This window comes from Lipomyces japonicus (assembly GCF_038497905.1).
Source record: "Lipomyces japonicus strain CBS 7319 unplaced genomic scaffold V1514scaffold_2, whole genome shotgun sequence".
Classification (NCBI taxonomy): Eukaryota; Fungi; Ascomycota; class Lipomycetes; order Lipomycetales; family Lipomycetaceae; genus Lipomyces; species Lipomyces japonicus.
The window spans coordinates 255,301-280,523 of record NW_027117814.1 but is presented as its reverse complement, the minus strand read 5'-3'; the positions used below and the strand labels follow the sequence as shown (position 1 = coordinate 280,523).

The 25,223-nt window shown below is 42.4% G+C and overlaps 15 protein-coding genes across 15 annotated transcripts; 6 read left to right on the top strand and 9 right to left on the bottom strand.

The window, feature by feature from the left end:
- Positions 1-48: 48 nt before the first annotated feature.
- V1514DRAFT_324068 (fungal-specific transcription factor domain-containing protein) lies at positions 49-3,221 on the bottom strand. The gene is made up of 2 exons (XM_066926359.1): positions 2,502-3,221; positions 49-2,436 (listed from the first exon to the last, which is right to left on the bottom strand). The coding sequence occupies exons 1-2, from the start codon at positions 2,888-2,890 to the stop codon at positions 342-344; spliced, it is 2,484 nt and encodes an 827-aa protein (XP_066785930.1). The 5' UTR covers positions 2,891-3,221; the 3' UTR covers positions 49-341.
- A 688-nt stretch (positions 3,222-3,909) lies between these two features.
- On the bottom strand, positions 3,910-5,251 carry V1514DRAFT_324065 (uncharacterized protein). Its single transcript, XM_066926358.1, has one exon. The coding sequence runs from the start codon at positions 5,170-5,172 to the stop codon at positions 4,102-4,104; it is 1,071 nt and encodes a 356-aa protein (XP_066785929.1). The 5' UTR covers positions 5,173-5,251; the 3' UTR covers positions 3,910-4,101.
- Positions 5,252-5,403: 152 nt separating this feature from the next.
- V1514DRAFT_324062 (uncharacterized protein) lies at positions 5,404-7,395 on the bottom strand. Its single transcript, XM_066926357.1, has 3 exons — positions 7,187-7,395; positions 6,938-6,994; positions 5,404-6,696 (listed from the first exon to the last, which is right to left on the bottom strand). Exons 1-3 carry the CDS (start codon positions 7,256-7,258, stop codon positions 5,692-5,694), a joined length of 1,134 nt encoding a protein of 377 aa, XP_066785928.1. The 5' UTR covers positions 7,259-7,395; the 3' UTR covers positions 5,404-5,691.
- Positions 7,396-7,547: 152 nt separating this feature from the next.
- Positions 7,548-9,364, bottom strand: V1514DRAFT_288109 (peptidase M18). The gene is made up of 2 exons (XM_066925241.1): positions 8,721-9,364; positions 7,548-8,660 (listed from the first exon to the last, which is right to left on the bottom strand). The coding sequence occupies exons 1-2, from the start codon at positions 9,269-9,271 to the stop codon at positions 7,619-7,621; spliced, it is 1,593 nt and encodes a 530-aa protein (XP_066785927.1). The 5' UTR covers positions 9,272-9,364; the 3' UTR covers positions 7,548-7,618.
- Positions 9,365-10,602: 1,238 nt separating this feature from the next.
- V1514DRAFT_345799 (uncharacterized protein) lies at positions 10,603-12,411 on the top strand (the record flags this gene model as incomplete). The annotated part of the gene is made up of 2 exons (XM_066929241.1): positions 10,603-10,926; positions 10,978-12,411. 2 exons carry the CDS (start codon positions 10,603-10,605, stop codon positions 12,409-12,411), a joined length of 1,758 nt encoding a protein of 585 aa, XP_066785926.1.
- A 243-nt stretch (positions 12,412-12,654) lies between these two features.
- Positions 12,655-14,397, bottom strand: V1514DRAFT_349820 (phosphatase 2C-like domain-containing protein). The gene is made up of 2 exons (XM_066929389.1): positions 13,395-14,397; positions 12,655-13,322 (listed from the first exon to the last, which is right to left on the bottom strand). Exons 1-2 carry the CDS (start codon positions 14,279-14,281, stop codon positions 12,842-12,844), a joined length of 1,368 nt encoding a protein of 455 aa, XP_066785925.1. The 5' UTR covers positions 14,282-14,397; the 3' UTR covers positions 12,655-12,841.
- A 209-nt stretch (positions 14,398-14,606) lies between these two features.
- On the top strand, positions 14,607-15,335 carry V1514DRAFT_274901 (NO signaling/Golgi transport ligand-binding domain-containing protein; the record flags this gene model as incomplete). The annotated part of the gene is made up of 3 exons (XM_066924874.1): positions 14,607-14,782; positions 14,836-15,023; positions 15,094-15,335. 3 exons carry the CDS (start codon positions 14,607-14,609, stop codon positions 15,333-15,335), a joined length of 606 nt encoding a protein of 201 aa, XP_066785924.1.
- Positions 15,336-15,386: 51 nt separating this feature from the next.
- On the bottom strand, positions 15,387-16,900 carry V1514DRAFT_324052 (splicing factor, Prp19-binding domain-containing protein). The gene has a single exon (XM_066926356.1). The coding sequence runs from the start codon at positions 16,692-16,694 to the stop codon at positions 15,501-15,503; it is 1,194 nt and encodes a 397-aa protein (XP_066785923.1). The 5' UTR covers positions 16,695-16,900; the 3' UTR covers positions 15,387-15,500.
- V1514DRAFT_324051 (peptidase M18) lies at positions 16,840-18,560 on the top strand. The gene has a single exon (XM_066926355.1). The coding sequence runs from the start codon at positions 16,894-16,896 to the stop codon at positions 18,364-18,366; it is 1,473 nt and encodes a 490-aa protein (XP_066785922.1). The 5' UTR covers positions 16,840-16,893; the 3' UTR covers positions 18,367-18,560.
- Positions 18,561-19,390, top strand: V1514DRAFT_324049 (uncharacterized protein). Its single transcript, XM_066926354.1, has 2 exons — positions 18,561-18,715; positions 18,777-19,390. Exons 1-2 carry the CDS (start codon positions 18,620-18,622, stop codon positions 19,323-19,325), a joined length of 645 nt encoding a protein of 214 aa, XP_066785921.1. The 5' UTR covers positions 18,561-18,619; the 3' UTR covers positions 19,326-19,390.
- V1514DRAFT_324048 (glycosylphosphatidylinositol anchor biosynthesis 11) lies at positions 19,319-20,474 on the bottom strand. The gene is made up of 2 exons (XM_066926353.1): positions 19,926-20,474; positions 19,319-19,879 (listed from the first exon to the last, which is right to left on the bottom strand). Exons 1-2 carry the CDS (start codon positions 20,250-20,252, stop codon positions 19,478-19,480), a joined length of 729 nt encoding a protein of 242 aa, XP_066785920.1. The 5' UTR covers positions 20,253-20,474; the 3' UTR covers positions 19,319-19,477.
- Positions 20,468-21,361, top strand: V1514DRAFT_324046 (peptidase S24/S26A/S26B/S26C). The gene has a single exon (XM_066926352.1). The coding sequence runs from the start codon at positions 20,696-20,698 to the stop codon at positions 21,287-21,289; it is 594 nt and encodes a 197-aa protein (XP_066785919.1). The 5' UTR covers positions 20,468-20,695; the 3' UTR covers positions 21,290-21,361.
- On the bottom strand, positions 21,314-22,837 carry V1514DRAFT_324045 (phosphatidylethanolamine-binding protein). The gene has a single exon (XM_066926351.1). The coding sequence runs from the start codon at positions 22,708-22,710 to the stop codon at positions 21,373-21,375; it is 1,338 nt and encodes a 445-aa protein (XP_066785918.1). The 5' UTR covers positions 22,711-22,837; the 3' UTR covers positions 21,314-21,372.
- On the top strand, positions 22,836-24,065 carry V1514DRAFT_324044 (mitochondrial 54S ribosomal protein uL4m). Its single transcript, XM_066926350.1, has 2 exons — positions 22,836-23,097; positions 23,163-24,065. The coding sequence occupies exons 1-2, from the start codon at positions 23,032-23,034 to the stop codon at positions 23,988-23,990; spliced, it is 894 nt and encodes a 297-aa protein (XP_066785917.1). The 5' UTR covers positions 22,836-23,031; the 3' UTR covers positions 23,991-24,065.
- Positions 23,922-25,212, bottom strand: V1514DRAFT_324043 (uncharacterized protein). The gene has a single exon (XM_066926349.1). The coding sequence runs from the start codon at positions 25,167-25,169 to the stop codon at positions 24,072-24,074; it is 1,098 nt and encodes a 365-aa protein (XP_066785916.1). The 5' UTR covers positions 25,170-25,212; the 3' UTR covers positions 23,922-24,071.
- Between the last annotated feature and the right edge of the window lie 11 nt (positions 25,213-25,223).

The window sequence follows — 25,223 nt, the reverse complement described above, 5'->3', positions numbered from 1 at the left end:
TAAAATGAATTCTTTTCTTTTTTTCTTTTGCGTTAGTTTGGATTTTTTTTTTGCTTTTTCGTTTTTTAGATATCTATAGTATAATCTACGTTGAGATTAACACAGCTGCAGAATACTTGCAAAAACCACTAATAAAAAAACCTTTTGCATATACGACAAAATAATTAACCAAAAAAAAAAAAATAGAAACACCATGCAAAAAAATAAAATACATAACCAATTTTTCTTTAATCCCCAAAAAAAAGCTGACAATAAGTTCTAAATTCTATCCCGGGTTGATGTTTTTGAATCATGTCCGGGGTTTCATTGCAGGAGCAAATTTTTTTTTTTTTCTTCTATTTCTAAGGTCCTTGATCCCATCCGTTTTGATCATCGGTTTGATTATGATTACTATTATCATATTGATTTGGCAAAAGGTTAACAATGTCATCCCTTCTAAACTCCCAACCTTGTCGTTGTTCTTGCGTGTTTGGTGAATCTTCAGTCAGCATCGACAAGGGGCCACGAATCGTAGACGTATCCATCGGAGGATGACCTTGATCAGGCGAAGACTGCGACGAGCCTTCGCTGTTGAGCAAGTTTTTCTGATTATTAGACGTGGCATTAAATGAAACTTCGTGTGACATGTTATCGTTCCAAAATCGTGATTCCGAACGAGCTTCGCCAGACGAATCGTCTTCTTCAAACATGTATTGCTCTTTGGAAGTCAAGTTGCCAGTTGCAGAGACCTTGATAGCTTCGTCGTCTTCTGCGTCTTCATCGTCTTCATCATCTTCATCGTCTTCATCGCCATCGTCCACGTCTTCGTCTCCTTCATCGTCATCATCGTCCTCGTCATTGCCAGCAAACGAGTTCGCTTTTTCCGACTTGCCAAATTCAAATATCGGAATCCTTGAAATTACCAAATCGAGTTTCTTTAATGCTTGCAACATTTGTTCAAAACCTCGAGAAGATACTCGAAGAAACCATCGATACTCGTCTATACATGTTTTGTAAAAATGACTTTCTGCATCGTTTGTCGAAGTGAGCAACAGCAGTGCGGCAAACGTACCGATTAATGCAAAATTTGTGGCAGAGCACGAGTGCCAGAACGCTTGGATTTGTTCCGGCCTTAAGTTTTTGACAAAATCCATCGCGGCAACCAATCGAACCCGTGCGGCAGATCGGCATACTTGCAAGATCTCTTCTGGCGTGTTTTGATTAAGTGAATGAACGATCCTGCGATGTAACGTGATCTCAGTAGCGAAATAGGCAAGATGAAGCGTGCCGTTCGAGTTAAGTTTCCGAGTCCTGAGCGCCGAGTTCATGCGCAAACTATCCGGCAGGGATTGATACCAATCCTTTAACTTGATTTGAATCGGCTTTGCCATTTCAAGCACGGTTTCAATGTCGTGCAATTCTCGCTCTGTTTGAAACGTGAAAAACGTGTTGAGAATATCATTGACAATCTCAGACAGTGATACCATTTCCTGAAATAGCCGCCGTCCGTCCTCAACATCTGCTGAGCCGTCTTGATCTGATTCATCAGCAGCAGTTTCAGGAAAATCATCAGATGTAACATGTTTGATAAGCCAATTCCGTTTATCGATATGACTTGGTCTAGATTTTGTCAAGGCATGCCATTTATCCTGAACCCAAACACCCCAGGCAAGCCGGCGCCGCAATCCGCGCTCCCATTTTGGTATTCGCCATTTCTCGCACTCCAATCCCAATCCAAGTTCCTCCGCCAACGCAACAACGTTTGAACAAAGTGACCAATCACCAGCTGAATCGTGTCGTTGTTGCAATAACAGCAATCCTGCCTGCACGGTAGATAACTTTGGCCGCATAACAACGTCTGCAAACGTTTTTCGGGCAATTTTATCAAGTTTAACAGCATCTGGCTTGGGAAGAGGAGCCAGCAAAGGATCATAGGACCACCAGTTAAGTGCCAGAGCATACACGGCCGCTAATAATGGAGGAGAAAATTCTCGATGCGTGCGATTGTATTTTTCAAGAAATACTTTTTTGTGAAGAATTGGGAATGAAGGGTGCACGATTCGAAAGTAAAGTTCAACCAAAGCTTGACCATGAGGCGCAACAATACGTTCAATATCATCCACAATTTTCACCATTTCTTCATAACCATCAATGGCCTTGTCGTATTCCATAGCAAAAATTGCATCTGATGACACTCGACGGAGACTTGTTCCGTTTGTAAGTTCGGCTTCATCTCGCTTGTCAAATTGAATCATATCCATAAACGAATAATCTAAAATAGACAATGCACCAATGTAACTTGACCAACGTGGATTTTGTAAGCCTAATGTCTTTTTAAGCAGTGAATGACCACGAATGGTGCTGTAATCTTCCACAGGAAGTGTTTCTCTGATCTGAACATTTTGGCCATATGCAAGTTCAGGAGGTGATTGAAATGAGTTGGGTGAACCATCAGTCCTGAAAAAAAAAAACTTTGCTCAACATTAAACTCTCTCTAGTTAATTTCACATCTTGTAACATACTTTAATATTTTATTGCTACCGTTTGCAGCTTCCGTTGGCGCATCTCGTTTTCTGCGGGGTTTTGGACCTTCCAAAAATGTGCATTCTTGTTTTCTGAACCGGCATGACACGCATGACTCTTCATTAGGCGGAATAAAGCATCTTGATTTTCGCCTTCGGCAAGAATCACATGGGCGCGATTTTGTTGATTGATGTAGATTGAGAAGAGCTTGTGCTGACACCGGCTGTTGAGCTTGAGCGTTGACAGGAACGCCTCCATGAGAAAGCACCTGCGAGATCATGCTAGGTTGCATCTTCATTATTGAATATTGCTGTTGCTGATATACTGGAGCAGAACTAGCTACTGGTAGTAGTGGATTATTGTTGGGTTGCTGTTGTTGCGGCGGCATATTTTTTTTTATTAATTTCACATAAGATCCAAGCTCTGTCAAGTGTCAAGTTGTTGCAACCTTATTTCAGCATCGAGAGAAACCTTTGAACCGAGTATTTGCAAAGTTTTTATGATTTCGGAAAGCAATGATTTACGTTGGCTGTTGAAATTGGGACTCAGCGAAATCGGATGTCTTTTTTTTTTTTTTGGTTCAAGTTGTGATTCGACACTTTTGGCTTGTGAGCTGGACACGTGAAGATGAGTGACTGATCTATATGAACGCCACCAACGTAACTGAACAAAACAACGAATTGTTGGATTCATACAAGTTAATTAAAAAGCCGAACGTGTCAAGAAGTCAGTGACTGGTAGTAGATTACTTCCTTACATGTCAACAATGACGGCAATAAACATGGATTGAGAATGCACGTTATATCACAATAACTTCTCTCCGACTTTCATTAATGACTTGTATTTTCTATATTTAATATCCAATGTGGTAAAGCATCACGTCATCATCATCTTTTTTTTTTGTTTATTGGTGGTTATGTGATGTATATGTAATGACTGTTTCGAGAAGGTATCAAGTTCTGTAGTTACACTTTCTCGTTCTACTATTATCCTAAAAAGCCTTTTCTCTATTTTTATTTGCAAGCTATGACTGGTAAAGGAGGTTCATCTCACTCTGGACAGGCTGCCAGTCAACAACAGCACGGCGAAGGCAAATCTAGTGGTGGCCAAGCTCATGGCGCACATTCTGCAGGTGGTGGTGGTGGTGGTGAGGATTCAGTAATGTTCCAGCATTCAGCGACTCGTGATGTCGCTGCTCAAGGGCCGGGAATCTCAGGTGGTTCGATTCACTTATATCAAGCAGATCCCAATCCTAATCTGGCTGGAGAACATGTGTCGCGTGACAACCTTCCGCCCCATAAGTAGCTATACAACCTTGTAACAATGAGCTATTTATGACTGGTTTTCTTTTTGTTTTTTTGTTTTTTTATTTGTTTCTTTTATTTTTATGAATATGGTGGAGTTGTATAGTCGCTTAAATAAAATATTGTATTAAAATATGCATTGGTTCAAGTAACAGCTCTTAAAAAATTCAGCATCCAATAATGTTGTAATGCCTTTTTAAAAAAAAAAAAAAAAAACATGAAAAAAAAACACCTCCCCAATAAAAACCTGTGTATCTAAATCAAATGCAAACCAAAAAAAAAAGAAAAAATTAATCTAATGGCCTTGCCAATCATTCGAAAATCCTGAAGACTGAGGTTCTGACTTGTCACGGTCCTCGCCTTGATGGTGTCCTGGTTGTTCAACCTCACCATCTTCAGCCTCGACAACAACGGGCGGAGAATTGACGTCAACGGGTGTTTCTTCTTCGACCGGAAATGTCTCAGACTCTGCTACCGTTTTACTTTCTTCTTGGTCGTTTTGAGGAATTATTGACCCGCTCGGTAAAATTGTATATATGTCATGATTCTCTTCAACTTCTTCAACCGCGAATGGATCGGTACTGTCAGCCAAAACCTCGTCCAACCCTTCACCAGTCCACCCTTTCTTGGCAATTCCTTCAAAAATCTCAACCTCGGCTCTCACGATTCCGGTAGCATGTTTTAATATCTTGGTCGAGATATCTTGCGTAATATCAAGCGAGTATTTAAAGTATTCATACTTTAGTCTTTCAAGGCCGTCGACTTGGTTTGTCAAATCAATAAGCGCGTTTCTGTACAATGCCAAGTTTCGTTGCTTTTTCTTACCAAGCTTTACGTTTTGCTTTTCGGTCTTGCGCAATTCCTTGGTTTTTGCAATGGTCTCTTTTTGAAATTTCTCTTCGTGTTCCTTGGTAAGCTTGGCGTAAGTATCGACGCTGGCACGGACAGGTAATTCAAACCCTTTGGTAAAACTTTCTGAAAGAATTCTGTGATGGTTCGCAGCTAAATAATGCAATCCTGCCGAGCCACTAAGCCCGTCCTCCGCAACGCTGGCGCCCTTGCATTTCGCACTAGCTTCTAGTGCGGTGCCAAACTCGTTCTCTGCCTCTGCAACAGCAGCAAGAGCTTTTCTAAGCTTTCCAGAAGCCGCTAACAATGATTCATAAACTTCAATATTGTTTTTAATATCTTCTTTAGTGACAATTATTTTGGGAAGCGCAGGAGGGGCCGGAAAAGTTATCGATTCAAGCGTGGCAGGATATTTTGCCGTGTTGGCAGTCTCTGCTGGTGACAACGTCGGCACGTCACCGGGTTCCTGAGAAACATTAATCTCATTGTCGATAGAAGTTGAATGATCTGAAGCCATTGTCTCTGTAAAACGGTTGAAAAGCCCGACTGTTTTTGGTTATCGTTGCAACGAACTGGATTATAGCCCAAGTGATAAACAGCTGGTGAGGTTTTTGAGCCGTACTTGATTTAAAATCTGGAACAGCGGTATTTTGGATCCATATGACCGAAACTACATCACGTTCGCCATTATACAATTTCTAGGAACATATGCACCCAGATTTACCATATTCTACGTTGGTCAAAAATAAAAGTTACTCTACAGTATAATTAATTCAATCATTGAGAAAACATAACAAAACATAAAACATGGCACTAAAAACAAAAAGACACCCGGTGCATCAAGCAACAAGAACAAATTTTAAACAAATGATGACTCTAGTATTTGAAAAAAATGCCTTTAATAAGGTTACATGCCTGAACGCACTTTATTAAAGACATACTTGGTTGTCATGATCAAATTTTTTGTTATTTTTTTTAAAAAAAAAAAAAAAAAGATAAAATACTCATACTACATTGAACTCGTAGCGCTCGACGCTTAGAGACGAGAGATGATCTGTTCCGTGAAGCGCTCGGTGCCGGCAGTACCCTTCAAATCCTTGGTGATGTTTTCAAGACCAGAAGCAATCGTTGACAGAACAGCGTTCTCAATCTTGTCGGCATACTCGTTGAGCTTCATGTGTCTCAACATCATGACGGAAGAAAGTAAGAGCGCGGTAGGATTGGCAAGACCCTTGCCAGCAATATCTGGGGCGGATCCGTGAACAGCCTCGAATATACTGACTTCGTCACCCATGTTACCTGATGGGGTAAGACCCAAGCCACCGATAAGACCCGAGCACATGTCTGAAAGAATATCACCGTAAAGGTTCGGCATAACCATGACAAGGTTTTTGTATGGAGCAGGGTCGGTAACAACCTTAAGGCAGGTGTTGTCAAGAAGTTCAGCATCAAGCTCGATATTGGGGTACTCCTTGGCAATCTCCTTGGCAATGGTAAGAAACAGACCATCTGACTGCTTCATGATGGTAGCCTTGTGAACGACAAGAACTTTTGGCTTGCCAGTAGCAATGGCATGCTGGAAAGCGTAGCGGATAACTCTTTCGGAAGCAGGCCGGGTAATGAGCTTGATGGACTGGACAACACCGTCAACAACGACGTGTTCAATACCGGAGTATTCACCCTCAGTGTTTTCACGGATCAAGACGGTGTCGACGTTGTCGTACGGAGTCTTGTAACCAACAACCGACTTGCATGGTCGAAGATTAGCGAAAAGGTTGAAGGTACGACGAAGAGTAAGGTTAAGAGAAACGTGACCTTTTCCGATGGGAGTAGCAAGCGGACCCTTCAGGGCAACGTAGTTTCGCTTGACGGAGGCAATGGCCTCGTCAGGAATGGCGGTCTTGCCATCCTTGAGAATAGGAGTGACATCAACAGGCTCCCAAACAATGGGAACCTTGGCAGCGGCATAGATATCCTTGACAGCGGCGGAAATCTCGGTACCAATACCATCACCTTCAATCAACGTAACGGTGTATTTGCCCTGCAAATCTAATATCAGCCTTTGTTCCAACACGACCACCAAAGCCAGCAAAGCAAAAAATGAAATATGGCAACCAAAAAAAAAGATAAAAATAAACTGCAAATAGTCAAATAAATACATAGAAAAAGTATGCTATGTTTAGTTGATTAAGTTGATTTCTTTTTTTTTTTTTTTTTGGGACAATTTCACCTTGAAATTGGTAGCAATTGCTGTCCAGTTCCACAACTTCTCCTTGACATACCTCGGCATTCTTCTTTCCCTTAAAGGCAGCAACGTCAGAGGCGAGTCTCCGAATGCTCTATAACAAAACATCGTTAGTACAAGTTTTCGGAAATTCTCGGTTTTCAGTTCGACTGGAGTAGAATGGTGCCAATTGCTCCGTTTCGATAGCAATTGAAGTTCAATCAAAGCCCCCGGCCAAGCGCAAAACAACAGTAAAAATATTCAAAACAACTTTGTTTAATATTATATCGTGATAATCACAACGTACCTGGATCTGAGCAAAGCGAGCAGGGGCCGCACGAACGAACTGTCGGGAAACGGGACGAGCAGCGGACAACATGTTTTATCACACTGTTTTGAGGAAGAAAAAAAAAAATTACTCAAGAAGGAATGTAGGTTGGAGGAGGTAATTGACCAGGTCAAGGAATGTATTTATAAAATTGTCAAAGAGAAGAACGTTTTACGAAGGGCCAGCCCGAGTCCCGGGACAACTTTTTTTCCCGTTCATAATTTTGGAAAGGCTTTGTTGTAGCCAATCAACCGCGTTCCGCCTTCGTAGTCATCAATTACGTCAGCGGGGCCGGTTTGTTTTCGGCGCCCATCCCGGACTTGCCGTGATACGAATTATTTTGATGATTCAACTTGAACTGCCCAATTACATAAATCCTACACACAACACCAAGTACTAAAATTATATCCATCACATCTTCTCGCCAGCTCTAAAACTATAGTCCACATCTTCCCACTCCTCGTAAAATGCCTGGAAAATTTTAACTCCAAGCGGAACATCCTTGGATCCGGTGCACGCACGAATCGAGTGCATCGCGAGCTGGGGGATTCCCATATCAATCGCGCGACATCCCATGGATGATGAAAGCATCGGTCCCACAGTGCCGCCAGATCTTGAATCGTTTCTAATTTGGAAATATTGCAACACATTTCCTGTTCTTCTAGCAATCTCTTCTAAAAATGCAATGGATTCGGCATCAGAAGTCATATGCCCGTTCGGATCACATGACACAGTAACGCCAACGTTCAACTTGGGGGTATGGTATGGCAGATACACATTGGTAAAATTAGGATTGACGGCATGGATCACATCGGCAGACACCAAAAATGAGTTCGCATACGTCTGCTGTAACGTGGTGCCGTTCCCAAGCGAATCAACAATGCGCGCGATAGAACCTTCAAGTAACCCACCTTTGGCGCCTTGCTTCAACAAACTTCCAATCTCTTCGTTATCGAATAAAGCCACGGCATTGATCCCAGAACTCGTTGCCGCAGCCTCATCTGCAGAGTTAATAAAGCCGTGAACAGCTGCAAAAGAGCAGATCTTGTCATCAATGCGAGGGCAAAACAAGAAGTCCTGTTCAAGTCCACCGACAACGCCTTTCTGCGTGTCAAACAGTTCAAGATCAAAGTTTAAAACATCTGCCACTTTTACTCCGACTTCCTCAGCCACAACTCGCAAAAGTCTAATGTTGTGCTTGTCAGCCAAAGGAGCATTGACCTCATCAGGCCTAAGTTCGTTCTCTGAAGGATCGTTAGGCTCAAGAGCAATAATTGGAGTAGTATTCGTTTCCAGATTAAACGGGCCGTTAGCTGGTGCACCAAAATGAGGTGCCAGTGTTGGAATGCGAGCGACTGGATAAGGAATGTGAAGTAGCTTGGTCTGAATTACGCCATCAGCCCTTTTGACGACAACCCGGCCACCCAGACCCAAATCACGATCCCACCAAGTTCTGAGAAACAACATCAGTAAAACATATATATATTATTTTTTTAAAATTTATAACCCTTACCCAGTCATGGTTCCGGCGTATGGTGCAGTTCCAAGCTGAGTGTATCCCTCAACCACTGGCTTCTTTGAAATAGGCTTTACTTTGGCGGTGAGTGCATCTATGTGAGCTGCTATCATTCCGACTCCGTGACCGCCCACATAATTCTTTCCAATGACAAATCCCACCAAACTTGAACCGTTTCTAGTTGTAAAATACTTTCCGCCTTTCTCAAGTTTATCCTTCCATGACACTCGTTCTGACAAGTAGGTGAATCCTTGTTTCGTAAGTAACTCTGCGAAAAACTCGGTGGCATGATAAACTGTAGGATTCTCATAAATAAAATCAATAAACGCTTGAGTATATTTATCAACTTGCTGAGTTTTGGGAATTGACCGAACGGTTCGTTCTGATGCAGTGAAAGACGAAGAACCGGGTGGAGGAGATTGTGTGACCCCACTTCGGTCGTCAGAGAGCCTTAAGTTCAAATCACCCAAAAGACGGTTGACGTTTAAAAAGTCATCTGAACGTCTAACTTCAGAGTCATCATCACGAAAATTGGAAGGAATCCTCATTGCAACAAAGTGACGTGAGAAAAAATTGTGCCAATTGAGATAATAATAGTTGTAATGAATGTTGCATGTAATGATGGCACGATAAGCTGAAACCCAATGTGTTTTGCAGTTATGCCATTTGACTTTTTTGTTCATTGTTCCCCACGAAATCAAATACGGTCTTGCAAGATTCCTTGTAGATTTATGACAACCAACTAGTATTTACGGTATATAAAGTATTTTATAGTCACAGGTTTATTAAATAGTTGGATACTGCAAGGATCATATGCATCAGAGCACTACGGAAATAAAAAGTGCCAAACGTTGTATTGGATGCAAACTACGTTGGAACCTCAGACTCTAAAATGTTGAGACCCTTGCCTAATGACGAACCAGCCCAAGTAATAGTCTGTGGGCCACCTTCATCCATCTTATTGTCGTCGTCTTCATCACTGGCTTCGCCATTAGACTCCAAAGCTTCCCACTCGCCTTCGTCGTCGACAGCCAAGCCAGAAAACGCAGACAATTTCTTTTCACCCAACACGCTAAATAAATTGGAGGTTTGCTGTTTTAGAGCAACGTCCTTGTCCTTCACTGGCTCGTCCCTGCGGTGCGTCCGTACTAATTTTTCTCGGGCTATTGATTTCTGAATCTTTTCACTCAACACCGAGCGCCTGTTCTGCGCCTTTTCTATTCTGCCCAGTTGCTTGTTGGACAGAACCAATGGCGATTTGATTTTGTTTTTTGGAAGCCCGCTTGAACGTGGAACGGGGTTAGGCACGTCATGCTCGACACGCAGTGCGGACGATGCCTCTGACGATGTCGTGGGCAATTCACGTCTAGCCTCTCGCTTGTTTGATCTTGCAGCTAAAAAGGTTATTAGCTTGGTTTCTATTTTCGATACCTGCGTACTCGTACCGTTTTTCTTCTTGGCCATGGTATCAATAGTAAGTTTTGTGAATGCCAACGTTTGCTTGCGGCAATGAATATTTTCATGAATTCAACCCGGGTAACCGCACACGCAACGCCGGCCGCTGTGGGTTAGGGCCTGCACCCCCGTCGTCGTCATCGGCCCGCCTTGCACACGCCAGTGCAATTAATCAAAAACATGCCATGATGCCGACTGCTGGCTCGCGCATGTCTGACAAAACACGGTAATTCTTCTTTTTTTTTTTTTTTTGGTTTGGCAGTGAGTCATTCTCATCCGAACCGGGATTCGTGGTTGAGCGAGCGCGAGGAGACGCGGCTGAGCCGGGTAAGCCAAAATGGCCGCGTCATGTTTTTGCCCAAATCTTTCAGTGACTTGAGTGGAATGTTGCAGACATATAAACTTGTCCTCCTTTTTCTTGCGAATGCTGTTGCTTTCGGTTGTCTCGCCGACACTAGATCCAGACGCAAATCAGTTTTTCCTTCTTACATCGCTACCAGCAGTTGCGTGTGCTATCGGCGTGCTTGTTGCTGTCGCGCTGGTTTCTATTTTTATCATGGCCACCGGCAAAATCGCGCCTGATTTTTCAGCACCGTGGCCTTCGAGTCGTGTTTTATACGGTTCGAGCGTTTTTAATGTCGATATGGACTCGGCGAACGGCACAAATCAGAGATCAATGGCCGCAAATCATGTGCTTGGAGGCCTGGTCAATACCGGAAACACTTGCTTCCTGAATTCAGTCATACAAGTAAGTATCAAGTTTGAGCAACGTAACCTACTCTGTGTAACCATCGAATAGTCATTATCTTCGCTGAGATGCGTACTTGATTTTCTGTTTGACAGCTCTGCCAGTCAATTTACAGTCTCGAACGCGCTTGCTGAGCTTATCTCATTGTTGAATACCCCTCAAGCAACATCACATACTCATTCGCCAGCTTCTCTGCTTAAAGCTCTTCACTCGACTCGATGGACGCCCGATACTGAACAGCAAGATGCGCACGAGTTTTTGTTGTCATTATTAGATGCCATCCGTGATGAAAGAACCAAGGACATTGTCACTAAGCACCGTGCGCGTGTGGCCATTGATTCAGCCGTTCATGACATTAGCGACCATTCACAAGTTTTATCTATCGACACCCCTCTCGCACTTCCTTTTGACGGATTACTATCCACACAAGTTTTGTGCGTTACGTGTCATGAAATGCAAGCGCTTCGGCAATTACCGTTCTCCTCAATCGAGCTCTCACTCCCGTCATTGCAGGCTCCATTTTTTCAACAACATGACCGCGTCAAACTTCAAGACATGCTTGAATTGTACACGGCTTCAGAAACGCTTGAAAACGTGTATTGCCAAAGGTGTTCATTGGAGGCTGCGCGTGCTCACTTGGACCGTTTGATCGACCATGCGGAACAAAACAAAAAATCAGACTCTTCAAGCATTAACCAGTCAAACATCATCACGATTCTTGATAAGCGAAGAGTGGCCATCCTTGAAGCGCTTGCTAACCCCACAGTGCTGGACGCTGATTTTGAACGGCTAAAGCCGCCGCGGTTGGTGTCGACCAGCAAGCAAAGGCAGGTTACTATTGCTCGTGCTCCTAAAGCGCTAGCAATTCATATTAATCGTTCCGAGTATGATATCCGATTAGGTATTGCACGCAAGAAAAACGCTAGTGTTGAATTTCCTGACAAGCTGGATTTTTCAAAATATTTGACAAACTTTACCAATACCGAATGTCTTGGTGTAGACCAAACCTGTTACAGACTGTCGAGTATTGTCGTTCACTTTGGATCACATTCTTTTGGGCATTATATTTCATATCGTCAAGTAGCAGATAATTCTTGGATTAGAATTTCTGATCGCGATGTTCGTCCTGCTACTCGCGATGAAGTATTGGCACAGAGTAATGTCGTGATGCTTTTTTACGAAGCCTACCCTGTTTATGACGCAAAAAAGCTTCATGAGTTGGAAGAATCTGTTTTGAAGATGGAAACAGACCTTCCTTTGTATGACATTCACGAAAATGATGTCGAGGACGGACCTGATCTTTATTTTGAATCTTCATCTAGCTCGTCTGCATCGAGTCCAGTTTGTGAAGATTCCAAGGAGAACGAATTTATCAGTTCTCAGATCAGGAGAAGAAGGTGCTCTTCAAATGCGTCTAGCTCGACAGCTACGATTGTTGGCAGTCCTGTGTCTGATGCTGATTCGGTTATGGTGATGGTCAATTAAAAAAAGTGTACGGCATTCAGTCCTGCTATGCCTAGACAGAGTTTCACTTTCTTTTTTTTTTTTTTTTTGTCGTTTTGTGAACGGGCAAAAAACCGGTTTGGTAATTAATGATTTGGCGTTTGAATGATTCATTTGTGTATATAAATTTGGGATTAAGAGCATATCAGAGTTGTAAATAAATTGGTCGGGCACCAAAAACAAAAAAAATTACTAATATTTACATTTATTATCTGATTAGTTTAATATGATTTTAATTCAAATATATTATTAATATTAACAAAATTGAAATGATTGTGCAGAGTGTACATGTACCAAAACTAAACCACAAAACAAAACAAAAAAAAATTATCACAACACCCAGCGGTAAGAAAACCCAATTAATATAGTAATTTTTTTTTTTTTTTTTTTTTTTGTGTTTGCAACATTGGTCTTAATGAACAGATAGTGATTCTAACTCGGTCTCGGTTTCGGCAAAGTTTGCTTCCGCAGACGAAACCCCGTGATTTTGTCTAATCTCTTGTTTCATTCTATCATCAAATCGGACGACCATGCATGTTAAATTGTCCATGCTAAAATGTTTTAGAGCGTAATCAACCAACGTATGGCTTGCTGCTTGCGGGTCTTCAATATCGCGAATGAGGTCGACAGCTTGCTGATCCGAGCAAACGTCCCATAAGCCATCACAAGCCAATATTAAAAATTCATCGTCCGATGTAATGTATGTTTCCGTCGTGTACGGATGAGATGTAACCAGCTTTTTGATGTACACATCACCGAGTGCCCGAGTGACCGCCAGGATACCGTTCACACGACCATTTAATATAACTCCACCACTGTTCCTAACTCGTTGTGCTTCCACAGGATCAGTTCCTTTGTGATCATATGATAACCGTAACGCTCTTCCGCTTCGACTTTAAAAAATTCAGATATTAATAACAAGTTTCAAAGTTTAAAATCCTCAAAAAGAAAATTATATGACTCACCATAAAACTATCCTGGCATCTCCTGCATTAGCTGTATATAGCATTCGCTCTTTCGTTGTTTTCGTTTTGTCTAAACTTGAAGAGTTTTTTCCCTCGCCGTGATGAGTTAAAAAATGATGCTGATGATACAAATGATGAACCGTTGCATCATTGCTTATTGTGAGATCGACCGGCTTATCCTCCCAACGTAACAAAGCAACTATGGCAGTGCATCCAGCAGTCTTCAAAGAAAGTTTTTGAAGAGCCGTGTCTGATTCCGTAAACGTACGATCGAGAACTTCCGGAACGGGGCATTTTGGGTCTTTCCGTAATTGCTCTTCCAAAGCTGTATGCAATTTTTGCCCGCACCAATCCGCTGCGGTCTTGCCAGCATGACCATCAAAAACAGCAAAATATCCGGCATCGTTCATTTCGTGTGGTGTTGATGCTGGACTTAAATGTGATGCAGATTGACTAAAGCTGTTGCTCCTGGACCGGTGATGAGTTTTATTTTTGCTGAACGCGCTCAGTGGGTTTAATCCACTACTGTTAATCTCACTGCTGTTCCCACCAGCAAAATCATAAATCACGCAGTGAGTATCTTCCATGGTATTACGATATTTTAAATTCCAATCCTCGGACACGCCGACTGAAAAAGTGCCATTAAACCATGGAGGCGGAGATACCGCATTTGAATATACTGATGCTGAACTTGATGATGCTGAAGATCCAGTTTGTTGTTGTTGTTGTTGTTCTTTTTGAGACTTTATGCTAGATGATGCATTACTGTTGGAAGTAAATCGGGAAAAAAAAGATGTAGTAGGAGATGTCGACAGCTTGCGGGAGTTGCCTTTCGATTGTGCTAAAATGGCTGGACTGGACTCTGATTTGGATGATTGAATAGACATTTCAACCTTGCAAGTCCAAACAATACTATAAAATTAGGCACTGAACTCCGACCAATTAATTGCTTGCACATGTAATATAAATGATTTGCGATATCTGAATGCGATTTGGGTCGTTTAGTTGGAAAAGCCGTAAAAGACGAGTAAACTAGTCACTAGCTAATGCGGGGTTTGTACCTGCTAGGAACCATTCAAATAATGCAATCAATATATATACGGGCCATCAACGAACATATTATTTACACATAATTGGTAGACAATGTCAAAGCCTACAACTACTGGTCGGCCTTCTGGTCATGCACAGTCACTCTCTGCTGAAAAACTTTCAATGAGTTTAACGCCCGCAGGTTTAAGAGCTTCAATTGCAAGGCGGCCGACAATTTACGACAGAAACGTGAATCGGCGAGCACCCGAGCTTGCACTTTCGTCATTTGCTTTCCTTTTCAGTGAAATTGTACATTATTCTCAGAAAAATGTGAAAGGAATTACAGAGATGGAAGAAAAGTGAGTTTAATATATATAGATATGTCAACATTCGTCATTTAACCAAGTTATAGATTAAGCCAATATGGATATCATGTCGGGCAACGCGTGTTGGAACTTACCATTGCAAGAGAAGTGAAAAATGCTCGAAGAGAAATCAAAATATTAGGAATTCTACAATTTATACATACAACTATTTGGAAAGCCATATTTGGAAAGCCAGCAGATGCGTTGGAGCGGTCCAAAGACATGGATGACGAGTGTAAGTTGCTTTATATAAAAAAAACTATTTCAAAGCCCCAACATGGATTAACACTTCTTTTTTTCGTTAGACATGATTATTGATAATGAGCCAATTGTAAATAAGTTTATTTCGGTTCCAAAAGAAATGTCACAACTAAACTGTGCTGCGTTTGAAGCTGGCGTGGTCGAAGCTGTTCTTGACGGTTGCCAATTCCATGCCAACGTCACCGCGCATTCAGTGCCTTCAGATGCATTCCCATTGAAGACTGTTATTTTGATTAAGTTTAATCTAGACATCATAGAGCGTGAGACTGAAGTTTACACTAGCTAATATAGCTATTTTGTTTTATTTATTTATTTTTTGTGAATGTTATTAACATGTGGGACATGCGGCGTTTAAGTTAAATTTATTTGTTCTTTTTCTTTAAGTCATGAGGGGTCCAATGTAAACTATTATTATACAATGTTTTTTTTTTTTTTTTAGTAAATTTACACTTCATCTGTATCTTTTACTTTCATCGTCGCGCCGCCAGTTTCGATCACGATGTCTGTCATCATCTTCTCGATACCGTTTCCTTGAAGAAACGTCATGCAGTCCACCTGATTTCCGTTGTGCTCGATCGTTAAAATTATTTTTTTTAAACCAAGGAGAATCTTGACCTTTACTTGTGTCCTGATCTAATAAATGTGTATACTTGGATCGTCCTCTTAATCCTAGATTGTCATCGCGCACTTGCATTGCTTTTGGAAGTACGGATTTGTCTTTAACAGCGTCCTCGTTGGCTTCAGTGTAGTCACGCTTTAAGATTTCCATATCTTGATAGAACGCACCCTTGTGATAATATTTCTGCATGAAGCCAATTTTTCGTGACCGTTTCTCATCTTGCTGATCCCGCAGTCGTTCTCCGTCTTCTTCCATTCTCTGATCTTCAGTCAAGTTTCTCCTTCGTTCTATTTCCTCCAATTCTTTTTCTCTTTGTTCTAATTCCTCCCGTTCGCGCTTCACACGCTTGAGTTCACGTAGTTTCCATGCCGCCCGTTCAGCCAGCGGATCAAGATCGTCGGCATCGTCAATGTCTGCCAGGTTTGCTGCAGCGTTATCTTCGTGCAAGCTAGCTTTTGCATGAGCTTCTGCTTCGACTCTGATTTGTTGTTCAATAATCTGCAACGTCTCCTCTTTTTTTTGAGCCTTCGTATCTTCATCCTGTTCTGTTGAAGCCGAAAGTTGTGCCGCAGCTCCGTTGCGCTTGTTTTTGGGAACAAATACTGGCCTCAGTAACACTTTCTTGTCCTCTTCTTCTTCTTCGCTTTCAGACTCTGTTTCTCCCTCTGATGATTCTTCTTCGCTGCCTTCCTCTGATTCCTCATGATTCGTATTGTCAACCTCCGGCAGAAACTCTCGCCGCTCCTCTTTAAAACGATCGTTCAAGTTAACCTTTTTTAAATTTTTAATTACCGGTTTAGTGATTCTTGATATTTGTTCTGAAATAACATCGTTCTTGCCTAGTTCTTGTTCTTGGTCTTGTTCCTCTGTCTTCACTGACCTGATCTCGGCAGAGTCGATTTGCACATCAACGACTTTGTCTTCGTGATCAGAATCAGAGTCGAGTGAACCTGGTGAAGGGGACCTAGACGTCCTCTTCCCGGGAAAATATCGAGCCTGCCTTGGTTTCTGAACTTTGGGTGGCATGTACGAGATGATTTAATGTTCGACAGGGGAGCACGTTTGGTTGTAGCATGAATGTATTATTTTGAATAATTGGACAAAATTAATACAAGTTAAGGTTTCGCCCTTATCAAAGTCCAACTACTCATCCAACCTTTCTCAATTTCCTTGGAAATATCGACCACAACTGTAGTTGTTTAACGAGTTCAGGTTTATATACTCGATGAGAATTCCTACGGTTAATTCTGGATTTGTACGTTCTGAACGGGTTCGCGCGGAAGCTAAAGCGGTAGATATTGATCCGTACACGTCACAATTCATTGACTTCATTTACGACAATCCAACTGTGTTTCATGCATCCGAATATTTTGCCCAACTTTTTACAAAGCATGGATTCACGTATCTATCAGAGCGCGTGTCATGGGCTGAAAAGATTGAACGAGGCGGAAAGTACTTCACAACCCGGAACGGGTCATCCTTAGTGGCTTTCGTTATAGGAAACAATTACAAAGCCGGAGAAGGAGTGGGCATGATTGGAGCTCACATTGATGCATTGACGGCTAAGATTAAGCCCATTTCAAAGAAGCCAGTTGTGGAAGGATATACACAAATTGGGGCGGCGCCGTACGCTGGAACAATGACAAAGACTTGGTGGGACAGGGACTTGGGAATCGGCGGTCGCGTGTTGATCAAGACTAAGAACGGTGTCATCAAAACTAAATTAGTTCAGATTCCTTACCCGATTGCCAGAATCCCTACACTGGCCCCTCATTTTGGTGCTCCCGCGAATGGTCCGTTTAACTTGGAAACCAACACGACGCCTATAATAGCTCTTGAAGATGGTTCAAAGGAGAACGAACTGCTACCCGAAGAGGTGGGCGCGCCGTTAGTTGACAAGCATAATATTCGCTTGCTTCGTGTTATTGCAAATGAATTGGATGTTGATGTGAAAGATTTGCTAAGTTTTGACCTTGAATTGTACGATACTCAGAAAGGTGTTATCGGTGGCCTGCAAAAAGAATTCCTCTTTTGTCCTCGTATTGACGACAAGCTTTGCGCATTTGCAGCAGTGCATGGTCTTTTAAATTCGGCTGACAGCTATGCATCAACTGGCAAGGGCCTTAACGTTGTTGCGTTGTTCGATAATGAAGAGATTGGCAGTCTGTTGAAGCAAGGCGCCAAAGGCGGCTTACTCGAAGGTGCGGTTGCCCGAGTGATTGACAGCCTTGGCAACGGAACCACGATTCAGCAGACGTTTGCAAACTCATTTTTGGTCTCAGCAGATGTGTGTCATGCCGTCAACCCAAATTTTATTGATCAATATCTGCAATATCACAATCCGCATCTCAACGTTGGAATTACGCTTTCGTTCGAAGCCAACGGTAGCATGACAACCGACGCGGAGAGCGCGGCACTTCTGGAAGAAATTGCGAGGCGGACAGGTAATACGTTGCAATACACGCAAGGCCGGAATGGCCCACCATCTGGTGGCACTATTGGACCCATGTTATCGTCATCGATGGGATGCAGAGCTGCAGATGTTGGCATTCCGCAGTTGTCCATGCACTCTATTCGGGCAACCACCGGGTCTAAGGACGTAGGATTGGGAGTTAAGATGTTTCAAGCATTTTACGAACGATGGGAAGAGGTAGACTCAGAGTTCAAAAGGGGAAGCAAGACTTCATATGCTGTGTAAGCCATTATGTTTCGAGAACAACATGGTTAATATAACCGTATTAATTCAATTTTGACATGTAAACCCATTGGCGTTCAAGATTCAGGGGTTATAAATCACAATAGTTGTGACTTTTATGGCAGAATCGGCTCACCAGCGTTGCATTTAAGTAAAGTTGTCCGAGAAAGTATTTTCGGAATTTGAAAATCCACAGGGTCAAGTTTGTTTATGAATTGCGATTTTAGTTCTCATTAAGACGGCATTGGTGGAAAAGATGAGACCATCAAATCCGTTATTTAAGGGCGATATTTTGTATCTGCTGAGGCATCGACAAGGTCCAGTTCTAATTGCTTCTACACCGGAGGTTACGGTATGTGTTTTCGTCGGATATGAATCGAGGACTTAGTTGGTTTAACAAACTTCGTTTGTAGGACAGAATGATCCGAATACAGCTTCCCAAAACAAAAGTTCCGGTTGCGTCGAGGCGTCAAGACTGGTCACTTTTGGCTGCCGCACAGACGCCCGATAGCTACAGCGCGTTTGCGTTAAGATTTTATCTTTATGAACTTAGGAGAAAGCGAGAGAGGTTATATGAGAAGCGACCGGAGTTGGCACAGCAATGGTTTAGCACGAAGTTTCCAAAGAGGAATGCCAGGACGTTTGAAGCAGTTTCAGATTTGGCAAACGCGTTGGAATATTTATACAATCAGCCGGCCGTGAACGATCCAGAATTCCCAGTGCGGGCACCCAACAGGGAGGAGAACAAGCTTCATCCGATCGATGTTCGCAAGCCGGAAGGTCGTACGACTGTTTATTGGCCACATGACTGGTATAAGGGCAGTGCGGATCTTTGGATTGACGACGTGCAACACAAACGTCTTAACATCATCAAGCTTGAAAGCAGTCTTGAACAACTGATAAGAGAAGGCAAAAACGTCGAACCTGTTTACGCGGATATTTTAGAGAAAGAAGTGGAGTAATTAGATGGATTATGTATTGTATAAATATATATATATAAAAATTCATATTTCAATGTACATAGTCTTATTACGACATTTTGCGCATTTCAGCGGTTTATTTATGCTGCTTTCATTAATGCAGCGTAGGATCTTGGTTTATGCTATTTACATGGTCATAGTGTCTTCTTCGTACTTTGTGACGTGAAGATTATGCCGACAAGACGTCCAACGCTATTGCCAACATAGGCTCCAATAATAATCGTGACAGGCCATTTCTGCCATTCACGATCCCAGTCTAAAGGGATCGGGATGGCTCCTAACCAGGCTCCTAAAATAGTTCCCACCACGGAAGCATATAACGGAGTTACCGGAACATTAAGCGAGACCACGTTGGCCCAGGTATCACTGTCCAGTGAAAAAGTACAAAGAAGCGGAAAAAGTGACAGGATGGCAGTGTGCGCCGAAAGAAGAAATGTCTCTGGTACTGCAGACGTAACCGGAGCGCCGAAAAGAACGTAAATTATGTGAAGCAACGGCGTAAGTAAAGCCGTAAGGACAAGGCCAAGGATTATGGTCTTCAATTGAGTTAGAAACGATTGTCAAGAAAAAAAAAATACCTACCGATAAGTTCTTAGGACCTGATGATTTGCTTTTTTTGCCAGTTGACTTGGCTGCAAGGCCATGCTTGGCTTGCGTAGCGAGTATCGTGAATGCCTGAATAACAGTGACTGCGGGGAGTGTCCAGTGCAGAATTTGCCTTGGATTAGCAGGAAGCAGATCTGTTAGTACGACAGTGCCAAACGGCAAAAGAAGTAATGCCAATGCTGCAAGTGCATGAACTGATGCAATCTCGGCATTTGCTGATACTGCAGGCGCCTGGGTGGCAGGCGTGGTGGAGGCTGTTGCCAACGGTGGCTGCCTGGTAATGGTTCCTTTTGACTTGGCCATCACGATTGGTCTTTTGAAATTAAGATAATTTGAATTGTAGTGGGTTGACCTAAATACTTATACAATTCTAAACGTCACGATGGAAAAAAAATATTAACTGAATAATGTAATGATATACAAATTGAGTCGTCTAATCATTGGATAATAAATAAACTGCATGTTGAATATATGAGCCCAACATGGAATTAATTTAACGCGGCCCGAAAGAACGCTTTGTTTTTTTCTTCGATATTATTCAATCAATGCGCACCAGAACTATGATCACGACTTACCGTACAGAATATACATGGCAAACATAAACCTGTTTAAGATACCAAAGAAATAAAGATATATATAAGTCATTCAAAGTATAATCCGCAAGTTTTTGCACCTTGCAACGCCCAAAAAGAGGCAAAGAGCTGCGGGGTATTTAGATCACTCCGTGTAAGTTAAACCATTCGGCAATGGCATCATTTACTGCAAGGCGATTCGATTATCGCAAGTTCACTTGGATGTTTTCAATATTTATTAGAGGAGTAGCCGGGTTTCATTTACTGCAAAGCTATGTGTACGAGTTTGCACTCACCGGCGGGCTGAGCATGATGCCGACAATCAACTTGTTTGGAGACAATGTCTTTGTCGACAAGCTCAATTACCGATACGGCAGGAATGCGAAAATTGGCGACGTGGTGGTCGCAATCAAGCCAACGGAGGATAATGTCAGAATCTGTAAAAGAATCGCTGGCCTTCCAGGTGACATTATATTCTGTAACAGGCCGTCGTCATACACACCCGAGGGTGACGATGCAGTCGTCAATCAACGGACAGGACAATACTTTCAAGTGCCAGAAGGGCACGTCTGGCTACTTGGCGACAATTTATTTGCTTCAGCAGACTCACGCGAGTACGGACCCATACCAATGGCTTTGATTCTAGGGCAAGTAAAATTCGCTATACATTGGGCACCATTCGAACTATTACCGAAATGGCCGAGAAAAATTGGTAGCAACGCGACAATTACAAATAAGAGTCCAGATAGATTCATTGAACAGAGGTAGCAGTGGCGGATATGTAAATATTTCAAGTTCTTTTTTTTTAATTAATAAAGTTATACTTAATATGTACAAAAACCATAAAGCAACTACTGGTAATGTTGCAATCTCACTCTATGCCAGACCGTGCCAGAACCAAGACCAAACTTCTCTCTAACTGCTTCGGTCTTGGAATCGTATCCGTTTCTCCAAAGATGGGCTCCAACTGGTTTCAATTTATATATGCCCTTAAATTTTCTGATATCAAAACTATCTCGTTCGATAACGTTCTTTTCAATATCTGCAACCTCTTGGTCTGTTTGGTTCGGCGTTCGATGGAACTGAAGCAATCCGTCATTTGGCTGTTCAAAAACCCAAACCGCGTAACGATGATTGCCAGAGTTTTTCTCTGGATGAGGAGGCAAGTAAGATACCAACTCCGTGGCCGTAGATTTGTCAACGATCGGGTTACCAGTTCCAGAAATTTGAACATTTGCGAGTGCATAATGAAGCGTTGTCTTAAAAGTATCTCTTTCCAAGTCAGGCGTATCTGGGTCGACAATAACAATCGTATAACGCTTGGTTTCGTTTTCAAATAAATTGATGCTAAATTCTGGCTCGGCGGCCGTAACTCCGGTGCTCAAAATCGTACCAGGCTCGACCCAGTGCGCATTAGTACCAGGGAACCGAATCTTTACATTAATCAAGGGCATGAAATATGCTATCGTATCAGGAATAACATGCAACGTCTCGAGTCGCTGAATCAATAACAATCGCTCGTAATTCTCCCACTTTGTACGAGCAAGAAATCTATGAATAGGCAGACTAATGTCAATCGCACCCCTGTTAAAGGCATGAATAGCTTCGGGATTGTTGCGCTCGGCCAATACGCGAAGTGTCTCAATTCTCTTTAAAAAATTGTAAGCCAAGTTGCGGTCGGAAGGTTTTGAAATATTAGCAATCTCCGTAACACCGTGCTTGGCGAGTAATGCGTCAATCTTGTCAAAATATTGTAATACTTCATCGTACTTCGATATTCTGTCCTTATTAACCAGCGCCAATGCTTCCTGAAACGCGTTGTTTATTCCAATTGGAGATGAATAAGCTGCCTTTGATTTGGCAGTTTTTATTGTGATTGGTTTATCTTTATTAGTCCAGTCCATAAACGACTTCCGTAGTCCGTCAGGAATCGTAAGCGACTTGTGAGTGACAACCGGAACAGCTGCGCCGTCCAAGCTGGGCGATGCAGAGATATATGCCGTAAGATCATCCACAGAGCAGCCAATTGCTCGAGCAATTCGTGAAAAATCGTCTGAAGTCTTGGTTAAAGTCGCAAGATCGACCGTTTCCGAAAATGAAGGATGAGCCGTGGCTTCGGACGCAGAGCGCACTGCATTAGCCACTATTTTGGAAAACCGAAAGGCAAAAGACGAGGATGGTCGGACCATGACGTGGTTCAAAGTCTTTTCAACAAATTTCGATATTACAAACAGGCGTTGTTATTCTCTGAAGAAAAAAAAAACGGCAGACGACCAATCCTTTTTTTTTTTTTTTTGGAGCAAAAATTGATGATAAAATTGCGGGCATCAAAAAAACCGCGATTAATTAATATACAGTGAGCGGAACGCAATCCCGGGGAGCGCAAAAAAAGAAAAAAATTGACGACTTCTCTACAGCGGACAACCAATTCCAGTTATCAGCGTGCCCGGTCGAAAGATATATTACGGATCTCACTATTTGAATTGTTTTCATCTATAGAACGAATAACAATGGCATCGTTTCGGGTCTCGTCGTTTCTGAGACCGCTGTCAAGGCAAACACCAATAACAGCACAGGTTGGTTCAAAAAAAAAAAAGCCCACTCGTTGCCAAAATCAAGCTGTACTAATTTTTTTTTTTAGAGCTTGACATCTACTTGCTTCAGGAAGTCTAGTACTGTCGTAGCACCAGCAAGCGAGAACTTGTTTCCTCTGGCAGCCAAACCTCCAAAAGCAGTGTTGGCCCAACTTCACAAGTTTCCGTTCCTTGAACCGGTCGGCTATACGTCTCTACCTACCGAATTTGTCAATCTTCCAATCAGAAAAGACATTCTTTGGCGCGCGGTGACATTTGACACCGATGCTTTAAATCTGAGGAAACATCTGTTTGTTCCAAACCGAAAAGAGCTAGGATATTCCAAGGCTAAAATGACGCCCCAGAAAGGACGTGGCAGGGCTCGTCTTGGAAAGAATGGTTCGCCCATGTTGCATACCGGAAGTACGCCATTTGGACCAAGAAATCCAGATACCAGAACTGAACTCAACAGACGGATATACAACGTCGCTCTCAGAACCGCGTTGTCCTATTTTTATCAGAAATCAAAGTTGACACTTCTTGATGGGTCTGCAGAGTTGCCGACTTCAAACTCTCAAGCAGCAAGGGAAATAATCACAGCTCATCAATGGCAAAACAGTAAAGTATTGATTGTTGTTGCTGACGAACGCGCTCAACTCAAATCTGCATTTGCACCTCTGCCCGAAAAAATTGCGATTGTTGACGTTAGAGATATTGACGTGAAGTCTTTACTTCGAGCAGACGATATTGTTATTGAACGGGAAGCGCTACAATTTTTTCAGGAGCGAACTGAAGGAAAGGAGTATCTACGACCAGAGGAGTCTTCCAATAAACAGAACATTGTGAAGCAGGTTGAGCAACGCAAAAGAGCTGCCCGGGAACAAAAATTGTTTTAAATATCGATGTACATAGAAATATAATTTTTTTTTGTTTTACATATTTAACAACTGGGTTTTTTGTTTAAAAAATTATCAACTTTATGCATTTATCCAGTCGTTGATGTATCCGCTTATGCGTTCCACGCTCTCGCCAACGAGGCTTTGATAATTTGGGTTTTTGCTTTGTTCAAAAATGTTAACGTGAGCTTCAATCTCACCTTTTGCTAACGGATTTTCTGTGGGTACAAAAAACTCTGTATATGGAGCCTCTTTTGGAACATTACAAAACGTTCGTGTTCCATCTCCTTCTCCGCTCATCAGCTTTCCGATTCCCTTCATAACGACGGTAGGATCTTTTTGTTGTGAATCATTTGAAAATTCATCTTTTTTTTGATTTATAAGTGTATAATAATTAATCATTCGAATCCTTAATCTGGCTTGGTAAAGCGTCCATAATCTATCTTTTAAAATTTGAGGTTTCTGAAACAATGCACCAACAAATAATAAATGATCTTTAGCCCAATTAACGTCAACGTTCTGACTCTTAAGATACCATGCGGTGCCGGCTGCAGCGGCCGCTGTGGTTGCAATTCCAGCTGCTGTTAATCCCGCAACTTTCCCCCAGTTTACTTGCTTCTTTTCGGTTTTGCCTTCACGACTCGGTTGTTCGCTACTTTTCTGGGCAAAGAGAAATGAAGTGACTGCAGATACTGGAATCGCCGCACCGAGGCCTTTCAGTTCATTAAATTTTGCGGTTCCTCGTGATAAAACGTCTTGCGCAAATACTGAACTATGCAAGCCCAGAAATGGAGAGTCGTAACAGAGTATCCCGGTTATCTTGGGAAAGAGTACGGCCCTATCTCTTGCCAATATTTGTAATGTTGCGTCGGTAACAACTAAGCCGCCCATGCTATGTGCCACGAAGACAACACCGACGGCCGGCGTAACAACAGGCGATGGCGTACCTAATGCCACCTCCGCATCGATGACGGTAGCTTCAGTAAAATTCAATAGTGACGTAACAGCAGACGACAGCTCTCCCTTGGTTTCATATGGCGGATAGATCACAGTTCGAATTGCGAGCTCAGATGAAGGATAAATATTTGTTAGGCACTGCTGAATGTCACTGGGAAATGCACTGAACGTGGTCTCATCACCTTTAAACCCATGTACATAGATCAAAATGATCACTTTCATGATCTATGTGACACTTTTCAATTTCAAACCATACAAATCGTTTATGCCTGTCGT